We start from the raw sequence: 20,410 nt of genomic DNA on the forward strand, positions 1-20,410 counted from the left end.
GCAGAGACTATTTATTTAATAAGAGCCTCCTGTCCAATTAGAACCCTTCCCAACCCCCAGACCTAAAGTGGAATTCAGTAAAGGCAAATAAACGTGTTTCCATGTAAATCTCAATTCTCAATAACTATTTCCATGTAAACATGAAGCAGAACACCTTCATTCTGATTTATTTAATTTGGAATAATTAATTCAAAATGAAAAACTATCATGTTACCGTGTAATTAGTGCTCAGATGCTTAATGTTGCTTTTTCTCTCTCTGGAACTTCAAATGATTTCTGACAAACAGTAGATTTCTGTGTTTTTTACCTGCAGCTTAAGTGGATCCATCTCTTTAGTGAGCTCCTGTCGCCTCATTTCTGCAATGGTCCTCGGTCCCTTCCTATCCAGCTTGGAAGCAAAACCCTGAGTCGATAGCAGATCCTCGAAATCATCCTCCTTTACCTTCGGCTTTGGGCCTACATCACATCATAAGGGAAGAAAAACTAAATAATTCAAGTTTAGGGATTGTACGTTTTGAAACCACTTCATAAGAAGCAGAATTTTCTAACACGTCCTTTGAGTCGGAGTCATACCAAACCCAGGTCCTCGAACTCCTCTTTCCTCTCTGCCACCGATGACACTGGAGAAATTGAGGTTGTAGTTGGGTTTAGGAGGTTGAGCTGCTGCAGGCTGAGGCTGAGATTTGGGCGTCAAGCCAGACATCCAAGGTTTATTCTGGGCTGCGTTGGCTTTTGCAGATTGCCACGGCTGGGCCTGAGACTTAGTGGATGAAGAAGAGGGAGCAGCACCTTTAGTAAAGGAAGGTCCGGAGTAGTTACTGCTGGAGGAACCTAGAACAACCAACCAAAGGATAAAAGTTACAGAACTATTCCTTTCTTTGGACAATGACTTACTTTAAGGTCTGCTCTGCTTATTTTTTCACCTGTAACGTCACTAATAAAACTATAAATTGGACCAAACCAGTGATCTTACCTGGTAAAGTGGAGCCAAGGTTTCCAAGGTCAGCAAAAGGATCAAAAGTCTGCGACTTCGCCTTTGATATGGAGGATGTGCCTGAGGCTAGAAACACATGAAACAAAGTGATGAGATTTAATGATAAAAATAGCTTGGGCAGCTCAGAGAAGACAAAACACATGAGTCAAAAGTTGAGGGTTATTTAACTACGAAACGTATATTTTATATATTTTAGCATTTTTCTACATTGTTAAATAAACATCTTTAATTGCCTTTTAATAAAAAACAATAGCAACATGAACTGAAAAGAGGTATTTTCCCTATTAAATAGGACATTTACTCTCTTGGCAAAAATATTTAATCTTGTCATCATGGGATGTAAAATGCAATAAACAATTATAAGAGAAAGTTAATCTGTCCACTTAACTGCTCTATGAATTTGTTTTCTGTGTGATTTAAAAATGTTTATGTTCAAAATCATTGAATTTATGAATTTCATGTTCAAATCCATTAAAAAGAGCGAGAGAAGGCACGGAGACATGGTCACATAGCTTTTTCTCTTTATATCGCTAATATCCATGTTTGATTACTCATTTATTGCACATGCCGACGTTACACAATCTGTCTATTATGTTAAAAGAACGTGTGTGACATATTTAGTGTTTCTGGTCGGCTGCGTTGTATATAAAAGCAGAGAAAAAAGTAGAGCGTGAGGTAGACAGTACCGTGCAGCACAGACAGGGGTCAGCGTTCAGAACTAAGGAACAAGACCTTTAAACCCAAAACTTTAAGATAAGATCATTCATGATTTTCATGTTTTTCTTTGATTATTCTTTAATCCATTTCATATACAATAGCAAAGCCTTTCAAAACAACTGAAAATTTAGGCCAAAATTGAAATGTAATCAATCTTTTTTGTAAATTAAATTCAAACTCGTATCATTTCAGTGCAAGAACATATACACAATATATGCAAGGAAATCTTCTTGCACTTGCAGAATAAAAACAAATAAAAGTAAAAGTACAATGAAATAACTGCTCCCTATTTACAAATATAAAATTATATCTTAAAAAAAAGAAATGCATTTAAGTTTCTATTGGGTTCATAAATGTGTGACTCCAGGAGTCACCGCACATAACTGTATTCAATGATAATGGATTACATATAATGTGTTGACCTAATGAAAGGTGTTTTATCTAAGCTGACCTACATGTGAGTTAACACTGGGCTGCATGCGGCACACACATCCATCCACTCAGCACATTTAACATGTCCTCCACCCACCTGTGTTGGTGTAGTTGGGTTTGCTGGAGGCGGTGCTCGTGCCACTGTTGGTACCAGTTGCCCAGCTGTCCCAGCCACTCAGCAGGTCTGGTTGACTGGCTGATGAGGTCATCTTCGGCACGTCCTTCACAAGTTTATCTGTTCATCGACAACAAACGAGGAAAAAAAGCTACGTAGACGGCAGAGGATGTGAAAGCAGGGCTCGTTGAGTGGGACGTTGAGTCGTGCACTTACTGAGGTTGAAGAGGCTGGTGTTGGAAGCAGAAGGAGGAGTGGCTTTACTATGTGCTGAGCTAATGCCGCTGGTGGTTGAGCTGTCAGAACCCAGCAGGTCTCCAAACAGGTCCGGACCAGATGCTTGTCGAGATGCACCGGTGCTGGAGCCCATCCCGAAAGGATCGAACAGGTCACCAAGAGCTGCAGAGCAGAACAGGGAACTCATGTTAAAAATGTCCCACATTGTTAGCATAACGATGCCGATTCTGCAGTTTTACGTTTTGACTCCTGTGTTCCTCCGCTTGTTGGTCCACTGAAAAACAAATCTTCTTGTCCTGCTCCAGTTTGACCAGCAGGGGGTGGAAAAAAATCATTGAGGAGGTTGCTGTTGCTGGAGGAGGCTTTGAGTCCTCCATGCTCTCCTTGAGGAGGAGCGGACTCTGAGTGAGGCTCCGGGTCAGAGTTCAGTCCTAAGAGGTCAGCAGTTACCTGAGGAGACTCCTGTGGTTGGGGAGGGGACGTCTGAGGATGGAACAGGACAATGAGTATAAGAAGGAAAGCTAGATATGAACATTCATGTAGGAATAACTTCACCTGGAAATCAACATCAAACAGGGGTTCACTGATGTCACGTGATAGTGCTTCACTCGGGGCTGAAAACGAGCAGGATTCTCCTTCCGATTGGTCACTTTGCTCCTGTTCGTTCATGGATTGTCCTCCTTGGCTGTCCGATGTATCGTGAGGGCCCGGTACATCTAAAAAACACGAGCCAATCATCAGCTTGAGGGAATGGAGGGGATTCATCAACAAAAAAAAAAAAGTTGCGAACCATCCCAGTCCAGCGTTTGAAAGAAGTTGCTTGCGGTGGTTTCGTTGCTCATCGGAGACTCTGCGTCGGTCGCAGTGGAGCTTTCTGGAGTCTGAGCAGGCGTGGACGACTCTGAGTCATAGAAGGCAGACGAGCCTGGCTGACGCGGCAGCTCCGGCTTTCCTACGCTCATAAACATTAGATTTAAGACACGTGTAGGAACCAAGCAGTGACATTTCAGATCCATTCACTGATCTAGAATAAAACACACAGAACAAGCCGATGCTGCAAAGAATCTCACCAAATTTGCTGAGGATCTCCTGCTGTTCATCCCGAGAGGAGAAGAGGATTTTGGGGTTAAGGCCTTTAGTCTGTAAGCCTTCCCACGGTGGGCTCTTGGTGCTGGGCCGGTCTCTGGGTTCCACCTCAATGTCTAGGTTGACCTGGAAGAGGTCAGGATACTTCTCCTGGATATCACAGGCATCCAGATCATACCTGGAAGGAGAAGGTAAAAAATTTATTACAACCTCACAGGTTTGATGTTCCTGTAGAAGGCCCATTTTTTATTTAAAAAAAGGAGAAAGATGATTAGAATCTTAAGTGTACATACTTCGCAAACTTGATGGTTGTTGCATTTCTTGGAACGAAGCCTGTGTGAAACTGGATCTGAAACATTTTCATGGAAGCCATCTGAAACAAAAAAAATATATATATATATATGTATAAAAATAAATGATTTAATGGGTTGTGTTTGTTAAAATAAAAAACCTGAAAACAATTGTTATGCCTCTTATGAATCCTACAGCAGACTGGCTAAGACAGTGCTTCTCAAATTGTATGGCACGCCGCCCTGGTTGTGAATGGAGGTATGACAGGTGGGGCACGACAAAGAGGAGGACATTTTGAATTTCGTGCCAACCTTCTCAAATGCCTTTCTTCTTTGCCATTAAAAATCAGTAACACTAAACAAAACATCTACACACAAAGAAAGTAATAATAAGGAGCCTAAAAATGTAGCAGAAATGAAAAGAGCTTTAAATTAGACTGCATTAGACATGGACCAGGAACTAAATGTTACGTGGAACTAAAGTGTAAAAATAATTATTGAGATCGGCATTTGAAGTGGAGCGGAACAATAAACAAGCTTTCAATAGCGGACTTAAAACGTAATTTCCTTTTTTGTTTTCTGAAGCTTTTTGTCACAGATTGTAAACAACGTTTAGTTATTTCCTGTATTTTTGACTGCTGCACTTTTACATTAGTTTTTTATGGAGATGATTAGTTTAATTTATTTTTTAGCTTTGATTTGTTTATGAAACATGTTACTTTTTCCCTGCTAGTTCATTCATATGTGCACTGAATTTCCTTTTTGTTTCTTAAGCATTTTGGCACAGATGGTAAACACTGTTTTTGTTATTAGTTGTATTTTTAAATTAGTTTTTTATGGAGGCGATTAGTTTATTATTGTTTTGGATTTTTTGATTTATTATGAAACATGATGTTACTTGTTCCCTGTTAGTTTAATACATTTTAAAACGTGTTATTTGTCAGGATTATTTGGGGGCAATGGGCGCAGATGGAAGTTTGAAAGTTCACCTTTGCTCAAAGTAGTGGGGAATACCTAAAAAGTCTGAGGACCACTGGGCTGAATAAACTCTACCTTGGCCTGTAGGCGGCCTCCAAGTGTTGATCTTGCGTGATAGATCACAACCAGCACATCTCCTTGGACTGTAACGTTGAGAGGAATCTCCGCCTTCCCGTCGTCCATCCTAAAATCCCTGAACGGAGTGCAAAGAGTCAGTATAATGGGGAAAAAAGGTATTTTTAAAGAAAGACAGGAAAGTGGATGAGCACCACCTGTGGCTGAGAGACTTACTTCATCTTGTCGTATTCCTGAGACGTGGTCAGGACTCTCTCGTCCCCTACGTACACTTCACAGAAAGGCCTGCAGCCATTTCGCTGCTTGTTGAAGAGCGGCACGGGCGTCATGGCGATGGAGTGGATGGTCACTGGTTTACAGTGAGGGACGATGGGCTCCTCTGCCATCATGTCACACATATACTCAATGTACCTGACAATCACAGGTAAGATGTAGAAAATGATTAGGATACATACTGTATTTCTTCCCCTCAGCGTCAGTGCGTGTGCGTGTATTTGCACCTCTTGTGTGATGGTGATATGCCTGGTGGGCAGCGTTTCATTGAGAACATGTAAACTGCAGCCTCAGCTGTGGTGAATAGGCGACAGAAGCACAGAAAGGAGCAGACGGCCACTGCTGAAGCTGCTCTTCCATCCTACAGAGACGTCAAAGTCATAATCAACATTAATGCAGGAGTTGGATTATCATTTAAAGCGGCACAAACTATGGGTTAGTTACCAAACAGTGGACGATGCAAATGTTCCTCTGGTCCTGTTTGAGCCACAGGTGCATGTTTTTACACACGCTGTACAAGCTACGGAGGTTGGGCGCGCGACGCAGCTGCCAGTTACACTCAGACACCTGCAGACACACAATGACCAACACAAAGAAAAAGCAAGTCCATCAAAAGCTGTGGCGTCTTTGATTGTTAAATCACATGAAAGAACACTCATGCATCCATCGTACTCGGTTGTGAAATCTGGAAGGCCGGTATGATCGCTTGGAGAGGTTGTAGACGGCGTAGTGACCAGCATGACGTGAATCCAGGAACAGACGCACGTCTTCGATGTTGTTTTTAATGGCAGACTCCACCCCTTCAGCTGGGAACGACATAACTACACCCAAACAGAAAACATATGTAATAAGAAAACAGTCATCAACACTCCCCGCCAGATTGGTCCTCATTTTAACTCTCAATCTTGTCCTAAATGACTCAAAACTTAGATGTATACATAAGAAAATATGTTCACATCAGAATATAAAATTACTAACTATCAAAAACGGTTTCTAAGAAAAGCTGTCCCCTTTGAAGATACCTCGAACAGAGTCCAAAAAACAGGAACAAGGGCAATAACTCCAGAAAAAATAATTCTGCGCATCTGGTTTTAACTCCATCAAAGTATTGATACACTGAAGCCACACAGCAAATTTGGTTCTAGTATCTTAAACAGGTTCTGAGAAAAGCTGTCCCCTTTAACTCGATGGACGGACGCACGAACGGACGGAGCTCAAACCTGAGTGTCGGGGGATTCAACTCTGATTGTGATGAGCATCAGTGGAATAACACATTGGATTCACAAAGGTCATTTCAGAATTCTGTGTCAATAACTTTCTGTATGAATTATTACATGTGTTAAAGACTAACCAATCAGAAGCTAGTAGTTGGAAATGTAAAACTTTGTGAGATTACATCACAATGTAAAAGATTTCCTGGTCAAAGAGTAATGTTAGAGGTTAAGTTTAACAATAAAAACACTCAGTTTAATGTTTTCTAAATGTTGAACTTTGATTCATGAACAGCACATTGAATTGCCTTGTGTATGAAATAAATTATTTAATAAAAAAAAATCCCTTGCCTTGCATTCAGCCTAAATGTCATTCTTCAAAAAGAAATTTTAAAGTTATTTTCTGCCTCTGCAGTAAAACGCCAAACACGAACCACTTGCAGTACCTACCCCTGGCCTCTATGTGGCACTGAAACGTTGCTGCAAAAATAAGTCTGTTTATTGTTTTTATTCATTCATGTTTTCAGTCATACATGCCTTGTATATGAAATGTGCTATACCAATATATTAGCCAACGCTTCTGCATGTTGGGAAAATATAGAAACTATTATGTATATAATAGTTTTAAAAATTGTATCAGTGAACAAAGTAATTTGAGTGGTAAAGGGCAGCGGTTCATGAGAATTAGTTTGGAAGCAATAAAGAAAAGTATTTGGGGTTATTTTTGAAAGGTTGCTTTTTTTTTGGGGGGGGGGGGGGTCTTTAAAAATATCTTTTTAAGTTTAACTCTATTTATTGATTAAAAACTTTTTTTTTTAAATTTATTTAATCTTTCTTTCTTTTATCGGCCCCTTATCACTCCTTTAGATCATGAACACGTTATGTAGCAGACGACAGCTGACTTTATTGTCAGAATTTAGAACTAATGCAGTTTCTGAACTTTTGAAGCATTTAAATTGTGCTACGCAGTGAATAAAATCTACTTATTCCCATGGTCTGTGATCACAAAATATTACAGGGAATGGAACGAACCTGCTATTCTGGAAGTGATGTAGGAAATGTCCAGGTCTCCTTTGGCATAGCTGTGGAGGAAGTGACAGGCAGAATTGTAATGAAAAATCAGACACCACAAAAACTACAAGCCTTTTGACATAGGTTAAACAGGTGAAAAATAATTGTTTAACCAATCGAGCCACTGCCAAGGCGACCACGCAGAGCAAAAGTAGGCAGTCGGAATGAAAAGTGAATGCTTCTATTTAAAATTCTTAAAATGTTTTAATTTTGGCAGAAAAATGAACTGAACAAATACTTTGTGTCTCTGGTGTTTGAGGTGAGTCACTGATGCAGGAAAAAAAGGTACATATAATGCCAAAGATAAGCCAGCAGTAATTAAACTATGTGTTATACGTAGAACATTGGACAAAAGAAGCCAAGCAGAGACTGATCTATGTCAGCTGATGATGGTTGGGGCGTCTCTGGGCGATATATGATTACAGGCAGGGATGGGGTCAATTATAACTGGAAATGTGTAATTGATCATTCATTACAATTATGATGGTGTATTTATTAATTGTAAGTGTAATTGAAGAAAATATGTTGCTGCTGTAATCAAAATGTAATTGTAATTACATTCAGATGATTAAGTTTGTAATTGTAATGAAAATTCTATGTAAACTAAAATGTAATCAGACGCAAACCTGTTACAATATCAATAAAATATGTTTCATAACTACCTGTCACTTCTCTTAAGGATCATTTTATCATTTAAAAAATAAATAAATCTAGGGATATACTCACTGAGAAAAGGCTCACACCAAAAATATTAATACCTATATTTTCATATATGAGGAAGCCTAACAATTTAACCAAGAGATGAGAAACACATTGAATGATGGATCATACTTTTTTTGTATTTTACAGCTGTTTTAATTCATGGGTCAAAACTGACCAGTTATCATAAGAGATGCTAACAAAAAGCTAATACAAGAGGAAGGTAAAGTTAAGATGATTTATTAAAGGCTGTTGTAATTGAACATGGATAATTGAAGACGTAATTGTAATTGAAACTCTAATTGACCCCAACCCTGATTACAAGGGATGCATGTTAGAACACAAATGTAGCTCGAGTGATGTTTTAGTAGCAGTGAAGCCGTCTTTTCATCACCAGTCAATCTTTCACTCATTCATCCAATCAGGGTTACTCGTCGAGGACAGCAATTACAATCAGACAGTGGACATGAAACTACTGTTATCTCATTTCCTCAGAGGTCTCAGACTTTATCACTGGTGCTTCATCCTGCTGAAGGAAGACCTACAGATGCACAATCATGATGAATTCAGGCCCTTTTATCCATTAAGAAGGAAAGATTCCTTATCAAGTAAAAGCAAATCTTTTTTTTACCATGTTGGTCTCCACAAAAATCAGTTTACTCACACCGTGCATTGCATTCATTCAACAGATTTACCAAATATGCCATGTTAGACGCAACAAAGCTGTGATGACAGACACGACACAGCAAAAAAAGGCTTTGGAGGAAAGCTTTTTTTTTTCTCTCCTCTAAATCAAACACAAGCTACAGCGCACACACTGACACATTAGCTTCTGCACGTCACCGACCCATATTTACCTTGGGGTGCTAGGCGGCGCAAACAAAGTCGTGTCATGGGGGATAGGGACAGAGAACAGAAACAAAAATATAAAAAATAAACAAAGCATAAACAAAGCATAAACAACCAAACAAATGGAGCAAACTTATGGCAGACACACCAAATAAAATGTCAAGACTTCACAAATGTGGATAAGATGGATATCAAAGGAACATTTTGCTACAACATAAAAAAAGATCCCACTGCCCTGATCGGAAGAAGCATGTACAAAAAGTGAATTAATGGAAAGATGGAAATGGTCCACATCTGTGGATCAATGGATTTCTAATGGAAACTCAGGCTATGAAAAACAGTGAGATTCTCTGTTAAGAGGCAGAATGTTCCTTTGATGGGATAAGAATGAAAAAAACTTAAACATAAAACAAAAGTCCCACCTGGCTACAGACTGGATGACTTTAGACGAAGTATCCTTGATGTTGGTCAGAAAACGCTCCGTTCCCCCTCGAAGGATGTCAAAAAGGCCACTGCCCGACTCGTCAGGATTATACACACCTACAGACATTAAAGGGGAAATAGTGAAAGTACAATTATTAACAACACTAACAATTCTAAAGCCTTATGCTGCGTTCACACCGGATGCGTCAAAAAATGTTCATGTGACCAGATTACATACATAGTCAATGGAGAGACGCGGCCCAGGGGCAAAATCTTTCCTGTGCGGCCCGATCCATGCGTCAAGAGCATTGGCTGTGCGAGCGTGCTCCCAATTTTTCAATATATAGGCAAACGTTCAAAATATTGAACTCCTGTGACTGTTTCGCATGACGAAAGCCAATCAGAGTCTTTGTTGACGATGACATCACGGACACCGGTCTGTTCACCCATTCAACCATTGAGTAGAAGTTGTGCGTGACCACCTGGAGCTGTATAACACGGCCTCTATAACTGAGACCGGACTAGGAAGGATTAGGCGTGGAGGAGAATCAGCGAGGAGGTGGTAGTAGCAGGTAAAAGTTCTCTCTGTAGTTTTCATCTTTGAAAATCGGCACTGAGCTAGGATAGCATTAGCCACTAATCACACCGGCTTTTTTCACTGGTAGTTTATGTTTATGAGAGGAGAAAAAGGAACAGTAGGCAGTGAAACTCACTGAGTTGGATGTGTTGCTGATGGGCGGTGCTTCACTTCAAACGCGCATATGAAGCGAATGGGGACATTTTTTTTATCCTTTCGTGCGGCATACGCATCCGGTGCAGCAGAAGACGCATTTGGTGTGAACACAGCATTTGGATGTTTATATTAGGGCCACTCTGCCTTAAACCAGCCATTCTCAACTTGTGGGTCATGGATAAAAAGTCTCAGGTCTGTCTTTACTCACTTGTAACAAAGATATTCAAAAATATTAACCGACTCATCAGAAAGAAGAAAAAAAATTAGTTATTTCTTACAACTTTGTTTTTTCAGCTTGTAAAAAAAAAAAAAAAAAAAAGCTGTAATACAATATTTCTCTACCCATCCATCCCCATCTTCTAGATATTTGGATTAAAATATTTAAAATGTGTAATGTTGTCCATCTGTAGCTTTGGTATGATCTTTGGTTAAAGCAGGACACTTGTTCTATGCTAAGCTTCATGAGCGTTTTCTCTGTGCCTAATAGTTTCTAATTTTGTTTATGTACTTTTTTTGTACAATTTTAATCTTATTCTAACATTTGTTTGTGGCTGGGTGTACACATACGCATGTCCTTGGCAATGTATATACGTGACAACATACATAAGTATGCAGGTAGTAGAGTGGGTATGGTATGTGTGTATATGGATATACGGTACATGAATGTATGTACAATGTACTCTTTTTTGGGGGGGGTTGTTTTTTGTTTTATATTTATTATTTTCTCAAAACTCAATAGTTTTGAAAAAAAGTTCTATATCTTTCCCTTTTTTTCATTAATAAAAAGTTGAAACTTAAAGCAGCACAGTATTTTTATTGGTTTACTATATAAATAAAAACTATAGCGATTTATTGGTGCTGTATTTGTCTCTTAGTATCATGTGGTTGAAGACGCTCAGTCAAAGAACAAGAGTTCGCCTTTTGACAGATGGTCAATGAATCCTCTTAAAGGCATCAGTCAGCTCGCTGTGCCAGTGAATGCAAATTGCACTTGTGTTTTCAAAAATATAAAAGCTTGTATTTTGCAAATGCAAAATGTTCATAAGATATTACAAAGAGTTTAAAAACTTTAGACCAGTTTTCGGTGAGAAAATGCTGTGAAACATGTTTCTTTTTTTCATCTGCAAAATAATCCTTGAATCAAAGCAATATTTTGTACAGCTGTACTTTGAAATGTTTTTGTTTGTAACACACCTCTGCTTTAGCTTATACTTTTCATACAACACCTCAAAAATGACAGAAATGTTACAGAAACATTTGTCCAGGCTCAAAGGAACATTTCACTTCAAGTACTGAAGATGCCATTATTTATACACTTTATATCATACACTATTTAGATGTATGTGTAGAAAAATAAATAGAAAGGATGCTGAAATTGTGTTAGGAGTACATTTGTAAACCCACAAAGAATTTAAACGTTAAATGTCAAATTTAGCATCATCTTCTATACTTCTTAGGGTCAAATGCTTATAAATCGGCAAATTGGACTCCACCAGACGCCCAAAACACAATCTGACCAACCTGTCAGACTCCAGACTTTTGTTTACCTGCATTATTGTGGATGTTTTGGATCTGCATGGCCGGCTGTGCTCCGTTGTTGCCGAAGCCTCCATTCTGCTCCAGCAGCTGCAGACATTCATAGCCGTCAGAGATTGGACGCCAACAGTAATAGGTGGTCAACATTATGAGCGACAATAAGGAAAATAATCGGAATCTTCTTTAAAAAAAAAAAGAAAGGCAGCTGAACTCGCTAAAAGATTTTAACACTGAATATTTAACATATTCACAAAGTAGAAAGTTGGAAGAAATCTGAAAAAATTAATTGGATTGAATCCACATGCATGTTTAGTGAATTTTTAGCATCCTGGTCCTTAAAAGAAGACAAAAAAAGACCAAGCAGCATCACAGAACATCAGTGCTCCATCAAACCAAGCCCACTTGGCAAAAGACAGGTTTGAGGTAAAAAAAAAAAAAAAGCCTGCAGAGAAAATCCACTTCACTTCTCTCTCAACGTCTGCCTTCGTTCACATGTTTCTCCCTCTCAGTTGCATCTCTCAGCCTGCCTCCCAGTATGTGTGTGCAGGGTGAGCGCAGTAGGAGGACTCTAATCTCCTTATAGTCCAGCAGGGAAACCCTTTCCTAACCCTAATCAGATCAGTGGAGCACAAATCTGCCTCTACTCTACGCACCCTGATTGACCTTTAAGGGTTTTCATACCCAACGGGTAAATGTGCGTCAATTCACAGATAAACAGCTACAGAAATAATGTGACTCATTGGTAATAATCATGATCCTATCACAGACCTGAACGAATGTTGATAATGGAGATTAATTGCAAAACTGTAGATATTGGACACAAAACTCAGCTTTATATAATTAGGAACTATCAAGGTTTTAATGATTAGTAACAGAATTAGCAGGTTTAAGAGGCTGAAGATCATCAAGTGCTCAGACGACATGAAAAAGCTTTTTTCTCACAAACCTGCACCTAAAGCTTCAACCTCATTAGCTTTTAATCTGCTTCTGATTGAAGGCTTGTGTGTAGTTTTCTGCCTTTACGATGATGAGTTCTCAGCTTTTTAATGAACTTGGCAAGGCTTTTGCATTGCCGCCTTTTGATTCAAAGTTCACCTATTTTGCCACACAGTGCATGAGCCACCATTTATTAGTAGAATGAACATGGTTACACAATTTCAGGGAAGCAAATAAAAATCACTTTCTAGCTATGCTACAGATGACTACCAGCATGGGTAAAACCTGATGTCTCAACCAGCTTCTGAAACTTGTGAAAAGCAACAAAACAAATCCATGTTTGGAACTTAACTATGACTTTTAAAAGGCTAAAACTAACATTATTCTTTAGGTATGGCACTGCAATGACTGCTGGGACATTTTAATTCACGGGACAGAATTACTGCAGACTAAAGATGGGCAACTTTTCTCACAGCAGGGGTCATGAAAATGTGATCGTGTGATCTGAGGGTCATAACAACAACATTCATGTCACCATTTAGAATAATGACCAATTCTCAGTTTGTGTGTATTTTCCTCGTCTTTATTGTGGTTTATGAGTAAAAAAATTGCTTTTGTCATTTTTTTTTTTGAGATGTTTTGTATAATTTTATCTCATTTTGTGTTATTTTTCCGTCCTTTGGTGTATTTTCCTGTCATTTTGTGTTTTTCCAATTATTGTGTATTTTTCAAGTCTTTAGTATGGGTTACGAGTCGAAAAATGTGTTTCTGTGGTTCTTTTTTCTGATTCGAGTAATTTCGTGTATGCTGTCATTTTGTGTATATTTCCTGTCATTATGTTTTTGTTGCCCTTTTCTATGTTTTGTATGTTTTACGAGTCTTTTTGTGTGTAGTCGTTTTCCTTTTTTTGTGATTCAAACCATTTTGTGTGTTTTTAAAGTTATCTTGCAGTTATTTTTGGGTCCGCATTAAATTAGACCAATGGCCGCATGTGGCCACCAGTTGCTAATCAGTTGCTGTAAACAGTAAGGTCCCTGTTATTGTACGCTTAATAGTTCTTTTGGCATTTTTTTTTTTGGTAAGGGCAGTTTTCAAATTCAGCCACAAGTGGGCGTCACCTACACTGGTGCAGCTGCAAAAACGTTGGATGAACAAAAATGTGCAGAACATCTGTATAGTATACATTTTAAACCAACATAAGTTAGATCTGCTACCACAGCTGAATAGTCACTAACAAACAAACATTCTGATTTATGTGTAAATACGTTATTACAGTGTATGTCACATTCCACAGAGTTTACGGCTGAATGTCTGTGTGCTGGAAACGTTTTTCTACAGCAAAACGTCAAGAGTCAGTCATACACTTACCTCCGTGATGGGTGACTTAGGGTTGACGTTGCGTGCGGCGGCGATTTCCTGGAGCTGGTTGACCAACTCTGTGATTGACAGACGCTCCTCTGGGTTCACCTTCAGCATGGAACCTAGAGAAGAAGAAGGAAAAACAACATGAGGGAGAATTATTAAGGCCAAGAGGAAAGTTGTAGTGAAACTAAAATGACTTATTAACTAAACACACATACGGTATACCCAGTTTTTGGCTTACATATGAGGTCATGATACACAGTGTACTTGACATCGTTCTGAGGGATGGAGTATTTCCCGTTGACGATTTGTAGCTTGGCTCCCTCCTCAAATGGATGCTGCTTAAAACACAGCAGGTAGAGGATGCATCCCAGAGCCTATGTGGGAAACCAAGGGCGCAACGGTTCATGAGAAACGCAACAAACAAACTGCAAAAATAATTAGAACAAAGACACTGTGTGGGGTGTCTTCCTGACCCAGATGTCTTGTTTCTCATTGATGGGGAAGTTGGAGTAGAGGTCGATCATTTCTGGAGTTCGATATGCTGGAGTTGTGTTTCTAGTGATCTACACAAGAAACAGAATAAAAGTTTTAGAATCGTTAAGTCACTTCATTATTTCTCATGGAGACCAAATAATCTTCAGATTTCATGATATATTGCGATTTTTTGGGTGCCAATTTTAAATCGATTTTTTTTTTTTTCTTCTGAAATTTAATCAATATTTTTGTGTATTTGTGCAATATTTCAGTGGTAATTACAATGCTTTCAATGAGTTCAGATCAGTGTTTAAACTGATACAATAGGATAAATTATTTTTTCTTATTTTTGTGCATTGTCAGTAACTCAGGGTGATTAATCCTTAATGTTCTCACTTACAGTTGTTACAATGCCGTCATTATGTTGTCATGGTTACTTTGAGACTTCTACACAGTAGTTTCAGTGAAAAAAAACTTGTTGCACTTTATTTTATGATGGCAGTGTGTAACACTGTATTTTCTTTTTTTCAGTGAAAATGTGCAAAAACACTAATAATAAATAATAAATAGGATGTTTTGAAGCAAATAGTTTTGACTCAATTTGACCTCTGAATGATCAATATCTTCTGATGAACATATACAGCAACTTGATTTTTCATCTCTCCATTTCATTTTGATATTAACTGGGTAAAATATCGTGACCCATGTATCACGATACGTATCGTATTGCAACATCCTTGCCAATACTCACACCTACACCTGACACATTGAGTAGTTGACATTTTTATTCCGCATTTTTTTATCATTCTTTCTCAAATTATAACACCACACACAATCTGTATTCTGTACTTTCACTTTAAATATAAATCAAGTTCAAATAAAATGCTGTAAAAGATCTTAGCTGGCACTTCTTGTCACTTGCCAATTTGTGCACTAATTCTGGCAACAACAAACATTATCAAAAGTTAAAAAAGTCTGTGGAGTCGCCAAAAATGTGTGTTATTAAAATGGAGACACGACCCAAAAAAGGTTGGAAACCACTGTCCAAACTAAAAGTGCAGTTACAATCAATCGAAGTTACTTTAGTAAAAGTAGTAAAATGTAATTCATGACTTTCAAGACACAATTAACTTAAATAAAAGTACTTAAATAAAATGTATTGCATATTGGTTATTCTTTACAGCAGTGCTTACTTAACTAAGAAAACAACAATCCAATATTATATCAAAAAATATGTATTTTTATCTAGCTGGTTGATTCTGATCAGGTATTAAATGAGAATGCATAATTTCACAAAACAGAACCAATAAAGATTGGAAACAACAAAATAACATATAAAAACAAAACAATTAAGGATGGTTACTGTTCCAGTGTTTGATCTCTTATCAAGGAAACCTATTGTTCACCCACTCAAAGTACTTTTACATGATTTATATTGATAAAAAATATTTTTATGTAAATGAAATGGGTTCATCAGTTTCTCTGGCGTCTTGTGTGTGAGCGTCTGCTCGGTGATACAAGATGAAGAAAATTAGCCTGACATCATTGATCAGTGCTTCCTGAGCCTTGCTCTGTTAATTCAATCACATGAATCTGGTTTTTATCCAACGGTGCGAAGCTGTCGTGAATCAACAATGACGTCTTTTGGAGAAGACGTTATAAAAACGTAGGGAAGTAAGCTAGCGTGAGAGCATTCTTAAACCTCGGTTTAGTGACAGACATTTCTCTGCCGATTCTCAATCCCAGCCATTAATAATTGATGGTCTGCACTTTACAGAAGCTACTGTGTCTGGTTTCTTAGATCAGCTGATATCCTAAACTTTCCTTAAGGCTATACCAAGGAAGGAGATTACATTTCAGTCAAAACTAGGGTTGCAAAATGCAAACTTTCAATGGGAATTTCTGGGAAATAATGGGAATAACTGGGAATTAAATTGACAATTAACAGGAATATTAAATATAGTTGGGAAAATATTATTTAGCATAATCTTTACATAAACAACCAGATTTCCACCCCCTGCATGCCTAACCCTCACCATATTTTCAAAAAAGGGATCAGGCAGATGAGTAATGTGAAATTATTGATTGTTCATTGCTTATTTTAAGTAAAATCAGGGATGAACGTACTTAAAAAAAACTTGCAATTTAATGACTTAAAATAAGCAAAATTATCTGCCAACAGATCAGGACTTACCAAGATCTTTTAAAAGAAGTAAAAAAGTTAAATCTTCATGCACAAACAGTAACTGGTAAGAAGAAATATCAAACAAAAAATAAGCATATATTGCTTAATTTAAGATATTTAATCTAATAAAGATTTAGTCATCTTAACTTGTTGTCCCAGTTTGTTTACAAAGCTGACGCGACACATTGCCAGATTCCCACTGACTTAGGGGCTCATTTGTTTTACTTGTGCACAGCTGATGCTTAAAACAACAAGACGAGCACGCAACAAAAACATTAGCGAGGATGATGTCAGTTTAAAATACTTTCTGCTGTGGAATCTGGAAATTGAATAGACAAATAAAATAGCTTATTTTGTTTCCAGCTAAATTTGAATCTATTATTATAACTTTCTAGATAGTTTTTTAAATGAGGTGATTTGTCAAGTGTGTTTCTGTGTGAGCACCTCATCCTCCACCATGGACCTCTTCTGTGCTGACCAGCTGTAGTCTGGGTAATGGGTCACTGTGGTGGCGCTGCCAAAGTCACAAAGCTTGATGGTGCCCTGGTTACTAATCAGGAGGTTTTCAATCTGAAACGCAGTGAGGAAGCAGCAGTATTTACCATTAAAAACACAGTAACATTAGTTCTTTAAAAAAAAAAAAGACACTAAAATACAGTCTAATCCCAATGCTGCAGCATATACAGCTGATTTAAATATTCACTCATTCATGAACCTTGAGGTCTCTGTGTATGACGGGAGGTTTCTGTTTGTGCATGTGCTGCACTGCACGGCACGCCTGGTAGAAGATTTTCAGCACGGTGTCACATGACATTGAAGCCCTTTGCTCGACGCGCTTTATGAAGTCCACCAGCTGACCTGAGACCGAAACAAACGAAAACATAAAAAGTAATGCGTCATTAAAAGTGACAGCGAAAATTCTTTAAATGAAGAAGTTCTATGTAACTAAAATGGTGAGGAAATACAAAGGCCACAGACAGGAAACTGTCATCACAAATGTCTGCAATTGTCAGGAAACTGACAGATTTACAACACTTGGAGTAAGCTATATGACTAAGCACAACCTTAGTGGTGAAAATGATGAAACAGGAAGCGTGTTCCTCGCCTCCCTGAGAGAAGTGCGAAGGAGGAATCTTTACCTCTGCACAGCTCGGTGAGGATGAGGAACTCAGCCTGGCCCGTGTCTGATTCCTCCTTACTGATGGAAGCAGCGGAGCAGAACTGAACCATGTTTGGGTGACCTGACAGTTTTTTCTGAGAACACAACCAGTCAAGGAAGAAACACTCACTCATTGCATTGCCATGAACCTGATGATACGATACCATTCACACCATGTTATGATGCAATATATCCCGATACTAAACAATACGATATATATTGCAATATCAACAAGTTGACAGTCATCAACATCCATTGGTATTCATTATAACTCAACCTTTTCTTAAATGTCCTAAATATAAGAACGTAAATGTATACTAGGGATAGACCAATATGGATTTTTTAGGGCAGATGCCAATTTTTTTTCCATCAGCCTTAGCCGATGACCGATACGGACTGCCGATTTTCTTGAGCCAATATCTGGAAACGATACTACTCTTGCTCCCTAAATTTACATCATAAAAATTACACAATGATGATAACAAATGATACGAGTCCTAATTTTTAAAAGAGGAACATGTATTGAAATTCACAAAGGTGAGGTAGAACGACAACTAGAAAATATTTAACAAATATTAAAAACAGGTGATGTAGAACAAGAACGGCCGGCCGATGTATAAGTCTATCACTTATGTATACATAAGAAAACATTATCACATCAGAATATAAAATTACTAACTATCTTAAACGGTTTCTAAGAAAAGCTGTCGCCTTTGAAGATACCTCCAACAGAGTAAAAAAAATGGAACAAGAGCAATAACTCCGGAAAAAATAATTGTGCACTTCTCCTTTTCGAACTCCATCAATGTATTGATACCCTGAAGCCACACACCGAATTTGGTTAACGTATCTTAAACAGTTTCTGAGAAAAGCTGCCCCCTTTAACTCGGACGAACAGACGGACAGAGCTCAAACCTAGCTTTTTTACAGATTCTGATTCTTTTACATTCTAAACTTTTTTTTTAATAAAGTAATCACATAAATCTATAAAGTGTCCAGTATGTTTTATGAAAATAAAGTGCAATCAACTTCCAACCTAAAATGCATTGAGGAGTGAGGTAGTTTAACAAGGTCTGATGTGGTTCACTGACACCCATTTACATGCAATGCATGTGTTAGCGCAATTACATGTTTTTTTCCAGGTTTTTAAAAAGTCAACAATTTTGACATTTTTTGGATCAATACGATAGTCGCCAGATGAAATATTGTGATATATCACCAAATCAATTTTTTCTTACACCCTTACTCAGAATATACCTAAGAGTTCAGTTATTCCAAGGTGTAACTTGTGGTTTTATGGTTTAAACCAGGAGTAATTCATTTTTAATGTTCTTATTGATTTTTAAGCTGTTGAATGTTTTCTGTTGCACTTTTTGATTATGTGAAGCACATTGAATTGCCTTGTGTCTGAAATGCACTATACAAATAAATTTGCTTTGCCTTAATTTCAACCAACCGCTAACTTTTTTTTTTTAAATGGTTGAACATTAAACAACGTGATAACATTTGCCAATTACTCTGTAATTATGGAATCTAGAAAAAGTCCAACTAATCAGACATGATATAGGCACTTGTTTTGTTTTTGTGCAAGTTAAGTGTATGATCCTTTATAATCATCTTAAAGTGCCTGTAAACATCCACACCACAGGTCTCTATCACATATTCCCAGTATTGACACAACATTAAACCTTAAATTAACTGTTTAGTGTTCTTAACGTCCAGCCTGTGAGACTCTAGGTCAAAGCTTAGCTTACTTTCAACTTCAGCCACAAAAATGCTTTGTCATGATCTCAGGGGGAAAAAAAAAAGATTTTGTCAACACGTGACAAAGGATACCATGAAGCAGACTTCCTGTATAATTTCCTTGTTCTTCTCCTCCTCGTTGGACAAAAGCCTCTGAAAACACAAATATATTGAATTCAAGTCAGGTGAACATGTTGGACTTAAAACAAGAAGCTAATATTTGACACATCATTGATGATTAATAGCTTAAATCAATAATGAGATGTGTTTAACATTGTTAAATTTTTTTTTTAAAAAAGCAGGGGGAAGAGGTGCAAATGCATGGCCATGCTGTGGTGTTTAGCTCTAATGTGTTAGCAACAGATTCTTAAAGTCAGAGGTTGTGAGGCCAGGCTTCCATTTATTGGAAAAATGAGACTTTGGAATTCAAGGCGTCCCCTTTCAGGACCCGTTTGCTCTTTTGTCTGTAACAGGGCTTAACATGAACACCCAGATCAGTCTGTAGGTACTAAATCTAGGATAGCATGGTACAATAAAACACATTTTCAGTATGTAACAAACCTTCAGGGCATATTCTTTACTGCTGCTCATGTCCTGGGCTTCATACACAAAGGCAAATCCGCCTGAAAGTAGAAAAATTAAAGGAAGCACTTTTTTATTCAAGGTTGCACAATATTGTTTACTTAACAGTAGACATGTCCCGATGCAAACATCAAACATACTGTTCTTCATTATTTTGTTGTGAGGAATGTTAGAAAAGATTTGATCAAGTGATATTACTCAGAAAAAAATAGACAGCAGCAGTAGGAATGAGAAAAAACAAACCCCT

General features: G+C 37.9%; 1 protein-coding gene across 2 annotated transcripts in view; it reads right to left on the reverse strand.

Annotated features, from left to right (window-relative positions):
• Window positions 1-20,410, reverse strand: part of gak (cyclin G associated kinase) — a 29,271-nt gene that overhangs the window by 2,299 nt on the left and 6,562 nt on the right. The window contains exons 2-28 of one of the 2 annotated variants that reach the window (XM_028457138.1): window positions 20,143-20,204; window positions 19,675-19,734; window positions 17,819-17,933; window positions 17,395-17,537; window positions 17,124-17,249; window positions 14,494-14,583; window positions 14,259-14,394; window positions 14,024-14,136; window positions 11,731-11,809; window positions 9,450-9,567; window positions 9,036-9,044; window positions 7,441-7,490; window positions 5,870-6,018; window positions 5,642-5,764; window positions 5,425-5,558; window positions 5,141-5,335; window positions 4,925-5,042; window positions 3,875-3,954; window positions 3,566-3,759; window positions 3,286-3,447; window positions 3,051-3,211; window positions 2,735-2,978; window positions 2,475-2,657; window positions 2,241-2,378; window positions 974-1,060; window positions 574-831; window positions 308-456 (exon numbers count right to left, since the gene is read on the reverse strand). In XM_028457138.1, the coding sequence (XP_028312939.1) occupies window positions 308-456; window positions 574-831; window positions 974-1,060; window positions 2,241-2,378; window positions 2,475-2,657; window positions 2,735-2,978; window positions 3,051-3,211; window positions 3,286-3,447; window positions 3,566-3,759; window positions 3,875-3,954; window positions 4,925-5,042; window positions 5,141-5,335; window positions 5,425-5,558; window positions 5,642-5,764; window positions 5,870-6,018; window positions 7,441-7,490; window positions 9,036-9,044; window positions 9,450-9,567; window positions 11,731-11,809; window positions 14,024-14,136; window positions 14,259-14,394; window positions 14,494-14,583; window positions 17,124-17,249; window positions 17,395-17,537; window positions 17,819-17,933; window positions 19,675-19,734; window positions 20,143-20,204 (3,476 nt within the window). The remainder of the gene's footprint in view (window positions 1-307; window positions 457-573; window positions 832-973; window positions 1,061-2,240; window positions 2,379-2,474; window positions 2,658-2,734; window positions 2,979-3,050; window positions 3,212-3,285; window positions 3,448-3,565; window positions 3,760-3,874; window positions 3,955-4,924; window positions 5,043-5,140; window positions 5,336-5,424; window positions 5,559-5,641; window positions 5,765-5,869; window positions 6,019-7,440; window positions 7,491-9,035; window positions 9,045-9,449; window positions 9,568-11,730; window positions 11,810-14,023; window positions 14,137-14,258; window positions 14,395-14,493; window positions 14,584-17,123; window positions 17,250-17,394; window positions 17,538-17,818; window positions 17,934-19,674; window positions 19,735-20,142; window positions 20,205-20,410) is intronic. The other variant, XM_028457139.1, reaches the window with a different exon arrangement.

This window comes from Gouania willdenowi, chromosome 9 (genome assembly GCF_900634775.1).
Source record: "Gouania willdenowi chromosome 9, fGouWil2.1, whole genome shotgun sequence".
Taxonomy (NCBI): domain Eukaryota; kingdom Metazoa; phylum Chordata; class Actinopteri; order Blenniiformes; family Gobiesocidae; genus Gouania; species Gouania willdenowi.